General features: G+C 50.9%; 2 protein-coding genes across 3 annotated transcripts in view; one reads left to right on the forward strand and one right to left on the reverse strand.

Moving 5' to 3' along the window:
- Window positions 1-17,411, reverse strand: part of ck (myosin-VIIa ck) — a 173,514-nt gene that overhangs the window by 139,378 nt on the left and 16,725 nt on the right. The window lies entirely within an intron of this gene.
- LOC135919952 (uncharacterized) lies at window positions 4,814-6,753 on the forward strand. Its single transcript, XM_065453979.2, has one exon. It carries the CDS (start codon window positions 4,814-4,816, stop codon window positions 6,629-6,631), a length of 1,818 nt encoding a protein of 605 aa, XP_065310051.2. The 3' UTR covers window positions 6,632-6,753.

Consider the following 17,411-nt stretch of genomic DNA (forward strand, 5'->3'; position numbering starts at 1 on the left):
CAACGTTACCAGCCTGTAAAATATGGTTATGCCAAAGTTATTTACCCCACGGTGATGATGGTGCTGATGATAATTACCTCAGGGGGTGGTACATACACGCTCTGGGGAGATACGTTAGCCAAGAATCGGATGGTATATAACATATAGGGGGAAAGAAAAAAGCGACAACACAAGTGAAACAGATCGTAATTGTCGCCGCAGTTTTACATTTTCCCCTTCATTAAATGCGACTTGCTGATTCAAAGCTGCTAGGAGAAGGTCATTGGGAAATGCAAACCGGAATATTGCGCGGTGCATGGGCCCAATTCAACGGCAAACCGCATTAGTGTTGTGATTTGCTTTCGGTCAACTTGTGGAGAACACAGCTATATTTCAACAAGTGAAAATTCATTTGCCTCTCCGATTCCCTGTAAACAGTTTTCCTTCGTTTCACTGCGCATGTGTGTGTGTGTGTTTCTTACACAGCAGCGCAGCTCCGTCGAATGCTCAAAATGTTCGAATGTTCCAAATACACGCCAACGTAAGTCGTGCACAGAGCGTGTACTCCACGTTTACGCGCGCATGCATGCGCCATCAGCCAGGCACGCAAGACTTCGTCGACGATATATTCCTGTAAGGTAAGCGACCATATGAATGCATGCATTCAGACGAGAGGGCACGGAAGGCACGCTGCCCTCACGGTTCCGGAATCACGGGTTCATCCACCCGGCGTTATTTTCCTGGGAACGCGACGGCGAGCCAGCGGCGATGACAGGCATAGCTACAGGTATACAATAACCTGCCGTGCCCTGAATCAATCAGCAGTGGGGAGTCGAAGCACGCGTACATCCCCTGCGTTCATGCCTGCAGTCATACCAGCAGATAACTTCTGGTGCCTAGCATAACGTGTATAACGTAACCATTACTTGTCATTTCCTTCACCCATTCGCCTCCCGCGTAGAGATGTCGTACGGCGAGATCCCTCCTCTCGCCTCCGTGCCGCAATGTAAACGAGCGTGCAGTCATCAAGGCCGCGCCCAACGGCCACCAAGAACCGAACACCGGACATAGTTGAGCGTTTAGAAGACAGCACACTGCAGCACGCACGCACGACACAGCGGGGAAGAAAAACAACCAGGGCACCGCACGACATACCTGAATACCTGCAGCCTATATATCGTAGTATACAGCCTATATACAGCGTTCGTGATCTTAGAACGACGGAAAGCTGAACTAGTTAATTGGTAAGGATTCATTATGCAAAAAAGAAGTGAGGCGTGCAGACAGGACACAAGAGTATAGAAGTGGACAACACTGTCCACTTCTATACTCTTGTGTCCTGTCTGCACGCCTCACTTCTTTTTCGCATAATGTTCGTGATCTTGATACTCAAAGCGAGACGGATCTGAAAGAGGTAAATGGTTAGAACATCCTTTTTGCGGTCGTCGGCGACTTCCAGTGCCCGTCACAGGTACCGCCGGCGTTGTCGTACAGGACGATGACGTGCGGGCAGCGCCAGGCTGGCAACATGTGCATTTCCCGGCCGAGACCTGCTTCGACGCAAAACCCATTCGCCTGAGCGCAAGAAACCAACCGAAAATCTATGGGCAGGCGGCATTATGACGCATCCCAAACCGCGCACTGACGATGGCCGATTCTACACAACCGGTGAAGTTTGATGGAGCTGCATGACGACGAGAAACGAAAATGCACGTAGTCGATACCAATTAGGGCACCACGGCTCTGTGGATATACGCGTAAATAACTTTTTTTCTTTCCCCTCTCGTATTCTTCAAACTGCAATTAGTGTAGTCGTTTACCGTCGGCCGGTTGTGTACACAAAATCGTATACAGACACCCCCCCACCTCGGGATCTGTTCTTGGGCCGCTTTTTAAAAAATTTTTATAAATGATATCGTTCGTGATATTTCTGTCCGTGTTAAGTTATATACACTGATGAGTGTGTCCCCTATGAAAAAATAAACTCCACTGAGGATCGAATTAGGCTAAATAACGACCTTCAAAAAAGTAAAACGTTGGTGTGACATGTGGCAAACGGTAACAAATCACGGTAAAACAGTACATATGAAAATAACATTTAAAAGGAACCCTCTCCGTTACCAGTACGGCATTACTGATCACGCACTTTCCGAAGTCACATGCTACAGGTACCTGGACCTCTGGATTTCTAATAACCTTTATTGGAGTAAACATATTGATACCGTCTCCGCTTATGCTCTTCGTAAACTCTTCTCTTTAAAGCGGGCATTACGGTATGCTACCCCTGAAACTCGCTTACTTGTTTATAAAGCTATCGTACAACCAGTCTTAGAATATGCTGTTATAATCTGGGTTATAATCTGTCGAAACCCTTCACTAAAACTAACATTTACAAATTGGAAAAAGGGTAAAAAAAAGCAGTGAGAGTTATCTATAATTCTTATGGACGTACATCGATCACGGACCTTCTAAGAAAGAGCGGCTTAGCGTCTGTTACTAATAGAAATCGTATTTGTCGCTTGAAATTTTTTTTCCCAGTTGTTAAACGGGTACTACAATATTGACACTTAGCAAATAAATGGTTATTTCAGTAGTAACGATACACGCATGCGATATTCTCTCGGTAAAATTATTTACAAGAGCTAACTGTTACAAATATTCATATTTATCTAGAACCATAACCCACTGGAACAACCCTGCTGAAAGTATAGTAACACAGAATTCATTGTTATCGTTTGAGGCGCATACTCAACAATTAGTGATTTTTGTTTTGTGTGTGCGTGTAGAGCCATATTCGGTGCTTGTAAATCCTGCAATGAAATTGATATTCTGTTGCGGTCTTGCACGTGATTACCTTGGTGGACAATTTTCTATGTATAAGTATTGTCGAAGCCTTTGCCTGAACGTATTTCATTTCTGTCTGAATATGTTACTGTATAAATATGTATACCCACCTGCAATGGTCTTGTTTTCAAGACCTCGGTATTTATAAATAAATAAATAAATAAATAAATAAATAAATAAATAAATAAATAAATAAATAAATAAATAAATAAATAAATAAATAAATTTCGCACCCAAAGCATTCTGTTATACATAGATTACCTTAGCGAAATTATATTATTAAAATTTAACTGATTAGTTTCTTTAACTGATTACCTTACGACACATAGTGGATGTAAGGTCGCTCTGATTGTTCGGCTTCTTAAGTCTCACGAATCGGCCTCGTGCTTTGTGTATAGAGAGGGGGTTCACTTCCCCCCATGTCAGCGGGGCGACAGTTGCTGTGTTATGCGGGGTCACAGGCAACGCGCGGGGTTTGGTGACGCATCGCGGCAGGTGCCAGGCGGGCGTGTGCCGATTGCTGGAAGTCAGTATTGTGCGCACGATGTTCGCAGTCCGCCGACGGGTCACACAGACCAGCCTTAAAACGAACCGCTGTACAAAAGGTATTGTGAGCCTGGCGCCCGAGTCCCTGACTAATTGGAGGCGCCGCCGAGGTTAAGAAGGACTTAGCAACTCTGACTCCGTGCTGCATGCAGTGAGCATGGACCTAATCCTCTACGCCTCCGGAAGGTAATCGCCAGCATTGTTGTTGGGTGCGACTGCCTGCGTGGTGTCTAAGACCAGCTCACCGTACACGCTGTAGGAATGCGGTGCGCACGTAAAGAGTGCATTCGCACGACGGCGTCTTGGAAACACGCACTCAAAGAACTTTGTCTTGTAGACAATAAATTTGAAGGACAAGGAGGGTCATCCGTCTCCCAGACGGCCAAACTTTGAGTACAGCGGCACTTCGTGGTGCCGGTGCCCCTGCTTCCGAGACAGGTGCAGCCTAGACGCCGTTGGCATTTGAAACGGTCTAGCGATAACTTGTTCGGGCCTGGCGTGTTTTGCTGAGCCGGTCACTCACTACGGAGAAATGAGAGGGCAACGGAGTTTTGGCGAAGAAGGAAAAGAGCTTTGTTTTCCAATATGTTTATTTTTAAGAGTAAGCCCATCCCTGTGGGTGGTGGCTTAACAAACGGTTGACTCTGATTGGCAACTGAACCTGTGGGACGGGCCAACGGCCCTACCGCCTTTTTTTCTTTGTATATTTGGGCTATAAAAATCGGGACGACATGCTGTCCCTCAGACTTGGCTGAGATCAGGATTGCTGATAGACCAGTGAGCCTCCGTACTATGTACGTTAAAACGAGTCTGGGCTCTAACAGTCATTGAGACAGTCGAAGAGTGAGACCTTGTTTCTCAGTTGTTCACTTTTGTAATGTATTTGTTTTACCTGCCATGTATATAGAAAAGTTCACGTATAAATATTTCTTGTACATCTGAGCTCATCGTTTCCTGCCTGCGTTTGATCAACCACTGCCGATCATCGTCCGAGAAGCTTCAAGTTCCAACGGTGAAGCGAGGACGGAGAACGAACGAAACTTTACTGGCGCAGCCGACAGGATCGGCAAGCCCCACAACGAGCAACGAGCAGCGAACCAGGCGCAAGGCATCAGAGGGCTACCAGCCAATTCCGCAACGGTTGCAATTCATCTGGACGAGGACGTCAGGCGGCGCCCCCAGCAGCAACGGGTGAGCGGGATTCCTTGCGTTTTGTCTAGGTTGGCATGGCTGTTGTTCAGTGAGGTTAATGGTGTTCACGCGCAGAACAGTAAATGCGAGTGAGGCTAACGTAAACATTGATACGGCATCTGAACAAAGAGAGGGTCAGAGACGGCAGGAACTACAACGCATCGGAGAGACCGAGTCTGAGACGTCGGATACTAAAATGGATAGTGAGACGCAAGGCGCTTCGCAGGCTCCGAGCACGACAGATCCAGAGGCCATGGCGGTGAGACGCCTGGAGCTGGAGCTGGAAAAGGTGCGCCTACAGCTAGAGTGCGAGCGCATTGCTCTGCGGAGAGTGGAGCTCGAGCAGTCGAGCAGGCCGCCTTCGGTGTCGGAAGGAAGCGATCGGCGCGGTGCCATCACGGATGTAATAGCGCAATGTGCTAAAGTGCTTAAGGCATACCGGTTGCCGTGTGACGCTGACGTTCCGATATGGTTTGATGAGGTCGAAAAGTTGTTTGCATCTTTTCAAGTACCAGAACACAGCCGTGTACATTTGATCATGCCGGCGCTGGCCGAGCGGGTTCGTTATCTGTTGCGTGGCCTCAATGACAAGGAATGTACAGATTATGAGACTGTAAAGAAGGCAGTATTAGATGAACTTAAGCTCACGCCAGCTAAATACTTGGAGAGGTTTGAGAAGGCATCTAAACGAAAGGAGGAAACTTGGGCTCAGTTCGCGTCCCGCGCTAGAACCTATTTGGCCTATTACCTTCAGTCTCGCACTGCAAACACCAAAGAAGCTATGACGGAGCTTATGGTCGCTGACCGTATGAAAGCTAGTCTAAGCTCAGAAGCCCTAGAATATGTTCTTTTGCGGGAAGGCGAAGACTGGTTTAAGCCAGTGGAGGTGGCAAAAGTACTCGAGACTTTCGAGCAAGCTAAAGGGAAAGGACGAGCAACTAAGCCAGCCGCAACAGCCTCATTGCCGCAGCACGCAAAACTAGCTGGCCCGCAGAGGACAAATTTAAGATGCCACGTGTGTCATATACAGGGTCACCTAGCCAGAGACTGCCCAAAAGCTTCAGATAAAGAACCGCAGGGGAAGCCACCGACTGTGCAAAAACAAAGGGTACAGAAGGTTGCTGTTGTAAGTGAAGAACCTCCACCAGAGCAAGAAAGGGTGCTAAGCGCTAGAGTACATGTCGTAGCTCAAAATGCTAGCTCGGGGAGGTCGAAGCTGGACCTAATCCCTATCATGTGCGGGGATATAGCAACGGAAGCTGTGTTGGACACAGGTAGTGAGATAACGGTAGTCCGTAAAAGTATGTTGCCCATCGATTTACAGGAGCCATCACGAACAGTAAGACTTGAGTCGGCATTCGGAAACACCATTCGAGCTAAGCTAGCTACGCTGCCCGTAGGCATGCATCGCCCGGGGGCTGTGATACAACCGCAGAGGATCGATCTGGTGTGCGCGGTTACCGACGAACTTGCAAACGGGGTTGACTGCCTGCTGTCAAAGGAAGATTGGGAACTACTACGGGCGCAGGAAAAAGAGGAGTTTGGAGAGGAAAATATTCCGCGGGCAGGGGTCCGATCAGTCGAAATGGTCGATAACACTGAGCCGGACTGCGGTCTAAGTTGCGAAGAAACGACAGATGAAATCCCTAAATTGCAAGGGAATAGTTTGATGCAGGATGTCAATGCGGTGCCCAGTCAGCGGGAGCTAGAACTAACCGAGAGTGTAGCTGAGTTGACAGGCACCGAGTGCCAGAGCAAATATGCTCTAGTTTACGATAGGAGGGCACGGACAAAAGAATTTAATGTCGGGGACCAAGTACTCCTCTTTGACACAGGTTGGGCACTCAAGAAATTTGACTACTGGCTTTTCGGAGCAGTGGTGAATGTTGTCTCTGATCATAACCCATTGTCATATTTGACAACCAGCACCCCCCAGGGGGCCAAGTTAGCAAGATGGGCGCTTTCACTACAGCGCTACAATGTAACGGTGCGTCACCGGAAAGGAACATGTAACGCCAATGCTGATGCATTGTCAAGGCTCTCGAATCGTTCGTGGGAGCCAATCGAGTAAAGAGCAGGAAAGAAAGGATAGACAGAAACAGCCATGCCAGCTGGGACAGGCGTGAATGTTCCCGTTCACCCGAAGGATGTGTGCGTGGGACAGTTCAGCCTTGGTGGAACTTTCTGTGGCTGTTGTCGTCTATTTGTGTGAGGGTTATAAGACTATGGACATACTATGTATATAACCTGCATATGTTACTTTACTGCTGTGGTGCCGTGCAGTGCGTTGGAGTGTTCCTGTACATACATGAGTGTTTCTTTTGCATGCTCACTGTCATGAATGTGTTGAGCTTTCGCCCCTTTTTTTTTTTTTTTTGTCGCTGTGAGAAAATTGTTTTTTCTCTGTGGTCCTTTCAGTTAATTTTCCTGTTCCTTACGGACTCCGCAGCACCCGTGTTGGGCAGCGTATGTCGATTTTCTTTGACGACGGAACCTTCAGAGCCTAAATCTTATGATACAGCGCCCTTTGGCTCTTGTAGTATAGCTGGGAACATCGTAAGCCCAGTATACTCTTTAGGAGGGACGTGTAAGGTCGCTCTGATTGTTCGGCTTCTTAAGTCTCACGAATCGGCCTCGTGCTTTGTGTATAGAGAGGGGGTTCACTTCCCCCCATGTCAGCGGGGCGACAGTTGCTGTGTTATGCGGGGTCACAGGCAACGCGCGGGGTTTGGTGACGCATCGCGGCAGGTGCCAGGCGGGCGTGTGCCGATTGCTGGAAGTCAGTATTGTGCGCACGATGTTCGCAGTCCGCCGACGGGTCACACAGACCAGCCTTAAAACGAACCGCTGTACAAAAGGTATTGTGAGCCTGGCGCCCGAGTCCCTGACTAATTGGAGGCGCCGCCGAGGTTAAGAAGGACTTAGCAACTCTGACTCCGTGCTGCATGCAGTGAGCATGGACCTAATCCTCTACGCCTCCGGAAGGTAATCGCCAGCATTGTTGTTGGGTGCGACTGCCTGCGTGGTGTCTAAGACCAGCTCACCGTACACGCTGTAGGAATGCGGTGCGCACGTAAAGAGTGCATTCGCACGACGGCGTCTTGGAAACACGCACTCAAAGAACTTTGTCTTGTAGACAATAAATTTGAAGGACAAGGAGGGTCATCCGTCTCCCAGACGGCCAAACTTTGAGTACAGCGGCACTTCGTGGTGCCGGTGCCCCTGCTTCCGAGACAGGTGCAGCCTAGACGCCGTTGGCATTTGAAACGGTCTAGCGATAACTTGTTCGGGCCTGGCGTGTTTTGCTGAGCCGGTCACTCACTACGGAGAAATGAGAGGGCAACGGAGTTTTGGCGAAGAAGGAAAAGAGCTTTGTTTTCCAATATGTTTATTTTTAAGAGTAAGCCCATCCCTGTGGGTGGTGGCTTAACAAACGGTTGACTCTGATTGGCAACTGAACCTGTGGGACGGGCCAACGGCCCTACCGCCTTTTTTTCTTTGTATATTTGGGCTATAAAAATCGGGACGACATGCTGTCCCTCAGACTTGGCTGAGATCAGGATTGCTGATAGACCAGTGAGCCTCCGTACTATGTACGTTAAAACGAGTCTGGGCTCTAACAGTCATTGAGACAGTCGAAGAGTGAGACCTTGTTTCTCAGTTGTTCACTTTTGTAATGTATTTGTTTTACCTGCCATGTATATAGAAAAGTTCACGTATAAATATTTCTTGTACATCTGAGCTCATCGTTTCCTGCCTGCGTTTGATCAACCACTGCCGATCATCGTCCGAGAAGCTTCAAGTTCCAACGGTGAAGCGAGGACGGAGAACGAACGAAACTTTACTGTGGAATTTACGAATTGTAGCCGATGAGTCCGCAAGTACCACATGGAACGAATTCTGAGTATGACACCAGTTTAGAGATGTTCATTCCCAAAGTGTACGGCGAGATGCGCTGGCGTCCCAGTTATGCTTGTTATTCAATGGTGCGAAACAGCGTTTTCGTAAAAAAAAAGAAGGGGGGGGGGAAGTAAGTGGTACAACGTATTTTTACTGCAAATCTCGCGGCGCATATCGAACTTGACGTCACCACCCTGAGAATTCTCGCGAACTCACCGGTTACAATTGCAATACACGTGGAAACATAATTAGCTAGAAACCTAATTAGCAAAATTTTGTTAATTTGTCGATTCTGTATGCCGATTTCTCGTGCAAGTAATGATGTCCGCTTCTTCCAGCTACCCACCCGAAGGGCTATAATTTTACTATCTGCCACAAACGATATAAAAATGTCTGTATAGCCTTCACACACACACACACATTATATATATATATATATATATATATATATATATATATATATATATATATATATATATACACACACACACACACACACGCAGGAAAGAGACGAACTTTTTGGAAGACTTCGTTTACTTAACGTTTTCGGCTGGTGGACCAGCCTTCGTCAGAATACAGTGACTGTACTCTGAAGAAGGCTGGTCCACCAGCCGAAAACGTTAGGTAAAAGAAGTCCTCCAAAAAGTTCGTCGTCTCTTTCCTGCGTATGTTACGTCGGGTCCTGCGTGCTGAACTTTGAAAAAAACCCCTATATATTAATATATATATATATATATATATATATATATATATATGTGAAAGAAAAGAGAGAGAGAGAGACACAGTATATTTACTGGATATGTTACGACAATCGACCACTGCGGACAAATCCGGCAGATTTATCCAAGAGCTATCGCTGTAATAACGCGGAAACGTACAATGAAAAGATAGAGGAAGACCACGATACCGACAAGGTAAGTGAAATACGGGGGCACTCGGAAAGTTATCGCATCAAGTGGCTTCGCGAAGAGGCCCGGATTCAGACGATTTACACGGCTCTCCTCTCGATCGGCGCTGCACGTTTCAAATTGTCCCTGCGGATCGAAACAAGCTCTCACAACAGCCGAGAGGCGTCTCCCCAAACCCTCGCCGAGGCCGTTTGCGTCAGCGTCGCAGAAAAGCACGGACGGCCCTTCGACCGCTACCAGTTCCGTTCGAGGTCAACGCGGCGCGCAACACACAGTCGCGCATCGCTGAGCGGCCCGAGCCTCCAAAGGCACTTTCGCGAAAACAAAACGGCCGCGCGTGAGAGCGCGACCAGGGCGAGCGCCTGCACGATGCCTCAGAGACGACTCGGCACCGCACAGCAAGCGTATAGCAGCGGAAGGAATAACCCGTGTCTATTCGGCTGCAGGACCCGGCAGGAACAATTACTTCGGCTGCCCAAGCGTTTCGCAACTCCGCCATGCCACCACGCCCCTTCCAACCGTTGTAACGTATAGTCGCATAGGTATACATGCTGCCGCACGCACGCAGCATCGGACAGTCGGTACAGACCGTAGCGAACGTGGGCGTACGTGGCGATTTTGTGCGTGCACCGTAACTGCGAGCGACACAATGTACTCCAGGAAACGGCGCGACCCTCCGCTAACTCGCAAGAGGTCGCGCAGCACGGACCGAGAGCCACCGCCGCGGGCGGAAACGTGCATGGCTTGCGCAGGGCAACACGGCTGCCGGCGCAGCTACTGAGATCTCGTCGTGTACAGCCTGCAGGCGCCCGCATCGATCCATCCATCTCCTATAGGGAGCGCGCGAGCGCACACACACAATAGTCTTGTATACACAATAGCCCCCAGCTTCAGCCAGAGGCGATTGGATACTTCCGCTGTAGAAACCAGTAAGCTTCTACTGGCTATACATTCGGCGGGCATTGCCGCCTTCGAACGACTCGGAGCTGGTAGCGAGGCGATTCTCGTGGAAGAAACGAAGTTTCACTTCGGCGCGGACCGTCGCGATCGGGCCGGCGACAGTCTGTTGCGGCCTGAGATGACCCGTTCTTTTTTACGGCAAGCTGTTAGCCTCTAGTTGTCGGGATTTTTCGTGTCTGCGTGCGCGGTGCTCACACAAAAATGTCGGCCGATCCCGGAGACAGCGCAAAGAGGCGTGGAGCGCACAGTGTGCTGCTTCTCGAAGAGGGATCGCATGACGTCATCAGGGGACATCACTCGAAGAATACGTCATCGCGTGACGTCACACTTGACGCAATGACTCCATCTGACGATAGCGTCACGTGAAGATGCCGTTATTCTCGTATATTCGAATTACAATCCGAAGCTGTCATGTGTTCAGCTTGTGCGTAAGTCGCAATTTACGAATTCTCTGACGCAATTTACTTTGAAAAATTGCATTATTTCAATAAGGCACTTGCGCTTGGCGGAAGGCCTAGAGGAATGAGCGTGTATGCCGCACTTCCGCACACGTGCGTGACGTACGTCACTTGTGGTGGTGGCGGTGCTCGTCTAACGTTGTCTAACGTCGGTAGTGGTTGTCTACCGTCGGCAGCAGCTTCGCTGTACATCCACTTTCACAGGGTGGAATGGAGACGGATTTTCTTTTTCCATTCAGTCGCGCACATTCTGACCTTTTCGAGCCTACAGACCTGAAGAGCCTGTATAGTTTACAGAATATAAAGAGCCGGCTGATGTGCGAATCTTTTCAAAAGTGCTAACAAGGCAGTGCGCGCATTCCCAGCCATGCGACTGGAGTTGATGCTGTGCAGAAAGTGCGTTGCGACCACCACTTTTGGCACATACAAAAATATAATCGTGCGGGGCGAGAACGAACGTTCTCAGCGTTCGCACAACGTGCGAGCCTCACTACGCGCCTTCCGTAATGTGCACACGGTTCTAATGACGCGAGCAGTGGCCTGTATGATTTGACTGCGATTTCACAAAATACCCACCACGAGAGCGACTTCGCTGAAGGACCGCGGCTAAGTGCGAAGCCGCCAAAAAAGAAATCGCCTTCGCGTTGCTTTTGCCTCGAGTATGCAGAATATTCTACAGGCGATACACTCACACGACGGCGAGCGCCCAGGTAGCTCTCTCAATTTCTGGTATGGAAGTAACTGGGGCATTGCCGAGGAGGTGGCATATTCGGGGTGGAATGCAGTCGTCGAGGGCGGCGGGCATGCGTGAAGCTATCGGGTAAGCAAAAGGAAGGAACGAAAGAGATAAAAGAGAATCGTTAAAATGAAAAGAAAACGTGAACACACACACACACACACACACACACACACACACACACACACACACGCGCGCGCGCACGCACGCACGCACGCACGCACGCACGCCGCTATAGATACAACGGCCGTCGCATACATAAACCAACAGGGCCAGGTAGACTGGAGTGAGTAAGAGGGGCGGCTGCCGCGAGCTGCTGCTGTGCGCGCATTCACGGGCACGGGACGCATAGCAAACGCGCTAGAGAAGTAGGGGGGCCGCGAGATCAACGCGCACCATCGTGCGCGCGCGCCTCGTGCATACCCATTAGGCACGCCGCGCGGACGCAGACCGACGTCCGTTGCGCAACGCGTATACCAGCGGGGGGGCCCACGCCAGCACCCACCGCCGAGATTCCGCACCTCTTTCCCGTACACGCGGTGTTCAACGTGTTAGCTTTGACGAGCCCGGGGAACGCAACGCGCACGTGCATTTGTTTTCCCCCACACTGCAAATGGCGCGCGGCTGCCGCTCTTTTCAGGTGCGCGCGCTGCAATTTGTTCTCTCGTTGGAGAGAAGCGCGGGAGAAGGAATTCGGCTGACGGAGAAGAGGGGGCAACGCCGCGGGGAGGCGCCTCTCCTTCCTCTCGCAATCAACAGCCACCCGCACGCACCGATATACGCCCGCAGCGAACGCCGTCCCGGTTCCCACGCTTAAAACGCATTAACGCGCCAGTGGAGCAACTCGTACGCAGCGCGCTCAAGCGGTGGTGCAAAAGAACGCTACGCGCTATGCCGAAACGTTCCCGACGCACGTAAGCGTTACGGTATGTTACGGCGCCGTCTCAATTGACCGGCAAGCTTTAGTGATAATTTGCCATTGCAGTGAAGGCGACGAGGCGAGCCAAAGGTGGCTTTGGGCGAGCTCGACGCACCTGGCAGATGGTCACGTGGCGTATCGGCACGTGCATACGGATTAGCGCATCATCGGGTCGAGTGATGAGTCAAAAAGCAACACTGAGGCTATGGAAGACTACGAAAGAAAGGTTAATCTAAAGCCCCTCCCCTCGATCAGCGGTAGTAGTGGTATGGAGGGGCTTTACGTTAATCTCGCTTGAGGCCCCTTTAACGGATTCTTTAACGTACACGTAAAACCCTTCTTTAAGCTTATTTTTTTTAATCCTTCCCTTTTCTTTCTTTATTTCTCGCAACGGAGCGAGAGCGCCATGGTCGGCAACCGAAACCGAATGGTTGATCGTAGCCGCCCGCACATGTAGAGAAGGGGGAGGAGGATGGAGCATGCATCCCTCCCCATGCCCTTACCTACCCCGTGGGACATTCCTCAGGTGCCGTCTCTAAGCGTGGAGAATGGTCGCGCCATAGTAAGCGTGTGAATAGGGATCCCTATCAGGCTTGCTAACCGTGAAGACGGGTTGTTGATCGCCCTTAGTAAGCGTGATCAGTAAGCGTGGAGATGTATCACGCTTAAGTTAGGTGTGCATAAAATCTGCAAACGCACACTATACATAAAAGCGCGGATTTTCTTTAGAGCGTATACAATTGCCATCTTATCGAACAAACCCGATAGTATACGATTGCTTCCACTTTCGATCTCCGTCCGCTATCCTAAACGCAAGTGCGTGTTAGTGTCTGTGTGTGTGTGTGGGGGGGGGGAGGGGTTGCAAATAAAGAGATGCCGTAAAGTGTGAAGCGGCAGCAACATATTCTAAGCAGCTCCCCGTCCGATCACCACGTGTGGCGGGGGGGGAGGTATGTCCCGGAAGAAGGCCCCTGCGGCTGCGCTCGGCGCTAAGCTGGACGCGGTCGCGGCGGCGTGTGCGTTGCATGCATGCACGCGCGTCCAATTTGGACGCCGAGGGAGCCGTGGGACGAGGCCGCCCGCCGGCATGCGGCGGCAATTTGGCGCGCTGTGGCACGGCACTCCCGATAGCCGTCAGCGCCGGAGTGGCCTCCCCGCTCCTTTCGCCGAGAAAACAAGGCCCGGGACGTGGCACAACGCCGCGCGCTGTGCCGCGTCGCCGTATTCAAGCTTCAGAAGCGGTCCACCCCTTCGGCCATCCTTCCTGTCGCTCGGTTCATTGGAGAACAATGCACGCGGCGGCGGCCGCCGCCGGACCCCCGCTCCGTTCGGGGGAGGAGCTGCGAGGCGAGGGAGCAGAGCGTGACGCTCCGGCGCCCGCGGCGGCAACGACCGCCGAGCGGAACGTAACGTGCCGCGAGAGGAGACAACGCGCGACGCCCGCTGGACTCGGGGTTCTCGCAGGCGGCCACTCAGGCAAACGAACGCCGGCGGCATGTGGCCAACGCTGGGCCCGCCGCGGACGCATATGGCGTCGCTATAGGCGTGCGTAGTGAGATGTTACTTACGCATTAAAGAAGAGTAAACAACGAGCCGCGCATATAGAAGTCTCGTGAGCACAACGTATACGCAACAGGTCCAACGCAGCCATGAGGACGGTAATGACACTCTTCCGCGGACGCCAGAGAAATAACGGTCGGATACAGATATGTATATATAGCATGGACATACACTGCGTGATGATCATCACATTTCAATAAAGTAACGCACCATTGATTGACCGCCGCTCGTAGCGGAAATACAGACAATAAAAGTTAAGGTGCACAAACGACACGTTCGCATTATGTATTGCAATAGCGGGCGCCAGAAAGATGGATCGGGAAGGGCACAACTGTACGCCGTGAAGATTAATGTGCAGCGCGTTCGTAGAGCATGCAAAGTCCTCGGCAGTCGGACCCTACAGCCCGCAAAGCATTCTGATGTAGCGCTCCGCCCGCGTGAACGTGCTCCCCCGTGTCGCGGAGCCCGCGCATGCGCCATCTGTACCGGTACACGCCGAATCTTCCACAAATCCATCCTCGGGCTGCGTTGAAAAAAAAAAAAAAAACACCAGAGCGCAACCACGAGCGCTCGAAACGTTCTACGCGGAACAAAGGTTGCGGCTGACTGAGCAGGAGCGCGCACACTGTTCTCAGGCATGTATCCAAACACACACGTTTGCCTGCCAGCTGCGCGGTGCATAAACATCGCATTCGTGCAACCATAACACGCGCCATATTATATATATATATATATATATATATATATATATATATATATTGCACACGGTATACGTGGCGCAGGGGAGAGTGGTTGGAACGTAAGCAGTTGAGGCCCCTTGAAGCGCCCACACAAGCTCCCTTAGCGCCGCACTGTATCTTCTTTCCCGGGGCTACGGTTAATTGTTCATCTATAATCAAGGATTACGTTGCGTTTTTAGAAGAACCAAAGACAACATGGCAACTATCTAGAACCTTAACAAAGCAAGAATGGCTGGAGTATGCGCCAAGGAAGGAAGGAAATCAACTTTATTCAGGTCCTGCAGGCCACGAGAGCTTTGGGCTCTCATGGAGTGGGCGTCTCCCACGACGGAACCGGGAGTATGCGCCAACGTGCCCAATCCATGACGTAACGCCGGCGTTAACGGCGCTGCGATTTAGGCGCGAAATTCGAGAAAGGGAAGTTAGGCTGTTGTTTTCCCTACGCTAGCAATCGACATTCTCCCGACAAATAAACGAAAACGCAACATTCTAAACTGATTTAGTGTTGTCCTTCAGTTTGCCTGTAACAAGTACCCTCCTCAGAAGCCATTATTTTCCTTCAGTCTATTTTTTTTTTGTAAGAGTGTGTATACGACGGCTCCAATAGTCCAGCAAAGTATAGGAAAACGAACGGGTTGCCACCGCGGTCACCTTCGGTCCGTCGCACTATGCTGCAGCGACGTCTTATCGTATACTCGCCGAATCCTTCCCCGCACAGGTGCGTCACATGTACACCAAGCCGTATACAGCGAGGGAGACTATATCGCAGCGATCAGCCTTTTCATACCGGATGCAAGGAGCGACGGTAAACATGCGAGAAAGCGGGGAGTCTCGCCTTGGGAGTTGGAACCCGGAAGAGGGAACGAGAAGCCCGATTGTCCGCGGAGCCGCCGGCAACGAGGCAGCACATACCACGCAGGCGTCGGCGTGCGAGACAACGGAGACGGAAAGACAGACCGACCGGGCTGGGCGATCGGCCAAGCGGAACAAAGGCCTCTTTTCGCTCTTTGATTTATCTCTCCAAACACACACAACCCCACGCGCGTATGTATATATATATATATATATATATATATATATATATATATATATATATATATATATATATATATATATATATATATATATATATACTCTCCAGCAGGCGAAACACCGAGTGGAAGAAACTAAGGAAGGGGGGCGACATTACTCCTTCATTCGCAAGACGATACACGGAGATACGTGAAGCGCGTTTCAGTGCTGTTCGTCGGGACCTGTTATTCACAGAAACTCCTTGAAACAGCCGATACATAGGAATGGACGCACAGTTCGACCGCGTGACGGAGACTGAAGAACGCTTACTGAATAGTTTCGCTGTTTGTTTTCTTTCTTTCGTTTTTTTTTCCTTTTATTCCTGCAGCGGACGAGGCCTAGCTGGGGGCCTCGTCCGCTGCAAGCGCGAGCTTGTCCCCAGTGTTATGACACCCAACCGGTGCCACCAGTGTTACGACATCCAACCGGTGCCAGCAGTGTTACAACTTGCACCGCTGTTCCACGATTACGGCTTTGTGGTCCCGTAGCGCTCGTCACCCGTTTCGTGACAGAGCGTTGGTAGCGAAGACTCCGAGCCTGGCGTCGATGAGAATAACAAAAGGGACTTTATACATTATATACAGGTTATCATACAGGACATGAACGGGTCGGCACTGGGGCCGAGTGCTCACAACAAACGGGACTGTTCTCGCACGACGACGTCCGGCGAAAACGCGTGACACATCTCACCCCAGTCGGGAGCGACACTGTCTCCCCGTGGGTCGGCGGATCCTGTTTTTCAGGCAGCGCGTCGCTGCTTTTATAATCCCCGAGAACCATTGTCACTCAAACGGCCCAATACAAAGTCAGCACACGACGGTCGTCCGAGGGGTCCAACCAGCGACCGCGCTGGCCACCCGGTTCAAAGTTCGCGCGCGTGGTGACCTCCATGCAAGAGGAGGTGCGGCGCCGGGCTGTCTGGTACTCGCGGACACGTCCAAACCTGCTGCTCGCCGAGGCTTCTCCCGCAGGATCCCGCTGCCTGACGGCTCAGCATCTTGACTTGTGAAGGGAGAATTAGGGCGCTCGCAGGATAGATTCTGCATCTTGCAGATTCGGAATCCGGGCTTGTGGTGATGGCACAACAGCAGGCAAGCTCGCTGGGGGCAACCGCGAGCTTGACGATGGCTCAGCACGTGTTTTCAAGGTGACGCCGAACTGTTAGCTTGACAGGGGTGGCGATTGAGGCCAGGTGACACCCAGATTATATACGACGCGCCGCTTTTACACGCGTCGATCACTACCATGGGTCACCGAAATTATACACGAGGCATCACTTCTATTACGCTAACTGCCGTCGGCAATCGTATTGCTAGCGCGCCGATCACTGTATCGTGAGTGGCGCGTGCTGGAACCCTGTTCGGCGCGCGATGTGCTGCACACCAGCAAGATAGAGGTACGAGGTCCTCCGAGGTATGTGGAAAGGTGTAATGGTTCCAGGACTTACTTTTTGAAATGCGGTTGTTTGCTATAAATCAGGGGTACAATCAGGACTCGACGGGAACCAAAGGTCAGTGGGTCGCCTCGCATTGGGCGCTCACGGGAAGACTACAAATGAAGCTGTGCAGGGTGATATGGGCTGGACTAGTTTTGAAGTGA

Source organism: Dermacentor albipictus, chromosome 1 (assembly GCF_038994185.2).
Source record: "Dermacentor albipictus isolate Rhodes 1998 colony chromosome 1, USDA_Dalb.pri_finalv2, whole genome shotgun sequence".
NCBI lineage: Eukaryota > Metazoa > Arthropoda > Arachnida > Ixodida > Ixodidae > Dermacentor > Dermacentor albipictus.

Excerpts from the sequence above, each read along its gene's own strand:
- LOC135919952 (XM_065453979.2), top strand. The coding sequence starts at position 4,814 with ATGGCGGTGAGACGCCTGGAGCTGGAGCTGGAAAAGGTGCGCCTACAG.